Genomic DNA, 3,375 nt, shown 5'->3' on the forward strand with positions numbered 1-3,375 from the left:
GCTCAGCTCGACAACGGCTCGCATGCTTCATTCGTCACCGAGGCGTGCGTCCAACGCCTAAGACAGACGTCCTGATCGGTGAGTCGAGAGCCGCCGCAGTTCGAGCCTTACTCCGCATGGAAAATAGATTTTCCGCTGACAAACACCTGCGCCAGGTGTACAGTAAGTTTATGCAAGAATTTATTGACATGGACCATATGGAGTTAGTCGAGCCTGCAAGAACCAACGTATATTATATGCCACATCATGCGGTATTAAAGGACACAAGCGAAACGACTAAACTCAGAGTCGTGTTCAACGCATCTATGAGGACATCATCAGGTAACTCTCTAAACGACGCTCTCATGGTAGGCCCACAGTTGCAGCAAAACCTCTTCTCTGTTCTGACTCGATTTCGTACTCACCGCTTCGGTATCATTGCTGACGTCGAAAAAATGTACCAGCAGGTTTACGTGGCTAAGCAGGACATCGATTATCAGCGCATAGTGTGGCGAGAGAACTCTTCACAGCCAATGCGTGACTATCGTCTGCTAAGAGTCACTCATGGACTTGCCTCCGCTTCGCACCTGGCAGTGAAGTCACTTCAACAAGCCGCGCTCGACGCGACCAACACAAGTAAAAGAGTTGTCGAGGTTGTAAAGTCAGACATTTACATGGACGACTTATTAACCGGTGCAGATACGCATCGCGAACTTATACTAGGTTCACATATAAGTAGATTATCCTCATTTTCGAGCTTAACACCCTAACCTGTAATTATAACAAGAGATTAGCCATATAAAATTCGTCCCTTGTTAATCTGTAATTATGAAATAAACTCAGATTTAACCGATAACTTTTTGGTGTCCATCCTAGTTTTATCGATTGTTTTTGCGAAAGAGAGGAGAAATGCCAAATGTAAAAGTAAACAAAAATGTACGCTAGCAAGTAAAAGAGGTTTGTAAAGGTATTTTTAATAAAATATTAAGTTAAAATATATTTATATTGCTTATTATAGCAGAAAAGCGTGATCACGGTGGCACAGAGAAGAAACAGAGATGTGAGAATAACAAGCACAACAAATTTGACGGCTAATAATCTAAGATTTGCCTGTGTAAACGGGGTGATTAAAAAACGAGCTTTGATTGAGATAATATTGATATGTGAACATAGTTTTACTGTACTTCACAAAGACGTATCCAAAGCGCTTTCTCAAAGCAGTTTCGAGCTACGAAAGTGGGCAACAAATTGTCAGACGCTGAGAAAGCTGATACCGCATGCATCCAAACAAATTTCACACCTTTTAGCCGATGGAGATGAAATTCGCACTCTAGGTACTACATGGCACACAAACAACGATTGGATTTCTATAGCGGTTAATCTGGAAGCTCTTCTAAGCAAACTTACTAAACGTACCTTTCTTTCTGACTCGAGCAAAATCTTCGACCCTTTGGGTTTAATCGGGACTGGGACGAACCGGTACCATCAGACGTCGCCAAGGACTGGTTGGCTCATCGCAGTGAGTTGTCGAAACTCTCATCGTTAAAAGTAAATCGCTGGTTGGGAACTACCACAGTTTCAGATTCCGAATTCCACCTTTTCACCGATGCTTCGGAAGTCGCCTATGCAGCCGCTTTATACTGTCGCACTCAAATCCCAGATGGTAAGGTTAAATTCGTACTAGTTGTAGCAAAAACAAAGGTAACGCCTCTAAAAACAACATCGCTGCCGCGTTTGGAGCTTTGTGCAGCACATCTAGGGGCGCAGCTGGTGCGGCAAGTCAAGTCAAGTTTGAACCTCTCAATCGGCGAGTTGTACGCATGGACGGACTCCATGGTTGCGTTGGCGTGGCTACAAAGCAATCCAAGTCGCTGGGCTGTGTTTGTTGCCAATCGCGTCGCCGATGTACAGGAAGTTTTACCGGCATCACATTGGAGGCACGTCGCCTCAGAGCACAATCCCGCTGATTGCGCATCGAGGGGTATTACACCATCGCAGCTTCTTTTGCATCCCTTGTGGTGGAATGGGCCACCTTGGCTACGGGAGGGCAACAGTCGTTGGCTGATATCCGCACAAAAACACACCACGGAGCTCGAGTTAAAATCAAAGAATACCGTTGCGTATCTAACACAAACCGCTGATGAATGGGATCTGTTTACCAAATATCATTCATTTAACCAACTTAAACGTATAACCGCATATCTATTGCGCTTCGCCAACAACTCACGCAGCACCGCTTCACAGTCTGGTGCAGGTGCACTAATCACGGGCTGTTTAACTTGCGCCGAAATACGAAGTGCCGAAGTAGCATTGGTAAAGTATACCCTGTTTAATTGTTTCGAACAATAAATTTATAATTGCAGGTTAAACAAACCTGTACCGATGCGAGGCAGCCTAGCACGATTGCAACCGTTTCTAGACTCAAAGGGTATTCTACGTTTAGGGGGCCGCATCAAAAACGCCGTGCTTTCAGACGAAGTCAAGCATCCTATAATATTGCCGAAGAATTCGCCGTTCGCTAAGGTAATTGCTGCTGAGATACACATCACAACATTGCACGCTGGACCGAAATTAATGCAGGCCGTACTTCAACGACGATTTTGGGTAGCCGGTATTTGAAACCTTGTTCGTGGGGTTTGCCGTTGTACGCGTTGCAGACGACTGAGCTGCAAGCCAATACAACAACTCATGTCTGATTTACCCGCGAGCCGCGTCACCTCTACGCGTTGTTTCCTCCACAGTGCGGTCGATTTCGCTGGTCCTTATGCCTTGAAATTTACGCATGGAAGAGGCGCTAAATCTACGAAGGCATATATCTGCTCATTTATATGTATGAGTACTGGTGCAATGCATCTCGAGCTGGCTGGAGACCTCTCCTCAATCACCTTTATTGCCGCTTTTAAGCGTTTTACCACCAGAAGAGGCTACTGTCAGCATATTTACTCCGACAACGGCACTAACTTCGTGGGTGCTGAGAAGGAGCTGCGGATCACATACGAACGCTCCATCAATGACGACAAGGTGTCATCATGTTTCGCCGACGCTCAAACGACCTGGCATTTCAACCCCCCGAGCGCCCCACACATGGATGGCTTTTGGGAGGCAGGTATAAACGCGTTAATTACCATCTCAAACGAGCGCCGGGCCCTTCGCTTTTAACTTACGAAGAGTTTGCAAGAGTATTAACTGAGGTCGAAGCCTGCGTAAATTCCCGTCCTATTTGCTGCATTCCTACCGAAGTAAACGACTTGGAAGTCCTTACACCAGGGCACTTCATAGCCGGCGAACCAATAAAGGGGCTGCCCGACCCTGACGTTGAAGTCTTTAAAGGAACTATGTTTCAACGTTGGCAATTAATCGCGTCAATTCGGCAGCATTTCTGGAAACGCTGGCGGG

The 3,375-nt window shown here is 46.0% G+C and overlaps 1 protein-coding gene across 1 annotated transcript; it reads left to right on the plus strand.

Moving 5' to 3' along the window:
* Positions 1-434: 434 nt before the first annotated feature.
* On the plus strand, positions 435-2,598 carry LOC118751259. Its single transcript, XM_036486041.1, has 3 exons — positions 435-714; positions 1,556-2,297; positions 2,343-2,598. The coding sequence occupies exons 1-3, from the start codon at positions 435-437 to the stop codon at positions 2,596-2,598; spliced, it is 1,278 nt and encodes a 425-aa protein (XP_036341934.1).
* Positions 2,599-3,375: the final 777 nt, after the last annotated feature.

The sequence above is a fragment of the Rhagoletis pomonella genome, unplaced genomic scaffold (assembly GCF_013731165.1).
Source record: "Rhagoletis pomonella isolate Grant_MI unplaced genomic scaffold, Rhpom_1.0 Rhpom_scaffold_00620, whole genome shotgun sequence".
NCBI lineage: Eukaryota > Metazoa > Arthropoda > Insecta > Diptera > Tephritidae > Rhagoletis > Rhagoletis pomonella.

What these genes read in the sequence shown, in the direction of transcription:
- LOC118751259 (XM_036486041.1), top strand. Translation starts at nt 435, where the DNA reads ATGTACCAGCAGGTTTACGTGGCTAAGCAGGACATCGATTATCAGCGC. An exon ending in TATACTAGGTTCACATATAA is followed by an intron (nt 715 to 1,555) that starts GTAGATTATCCT and finishes GAACTACCACAG; the next exon opens with TTTCAGATTCCGAATTCCAC. An exon ending in GCCGAAGTAGCATTGGTAAA is followed by an intron (nt 2,298 to 2,342) that starts GTATACCCTGTT and finishes TTATAATTGCAG; the next exon opens with GTTAAACAAACCTGTACCGA.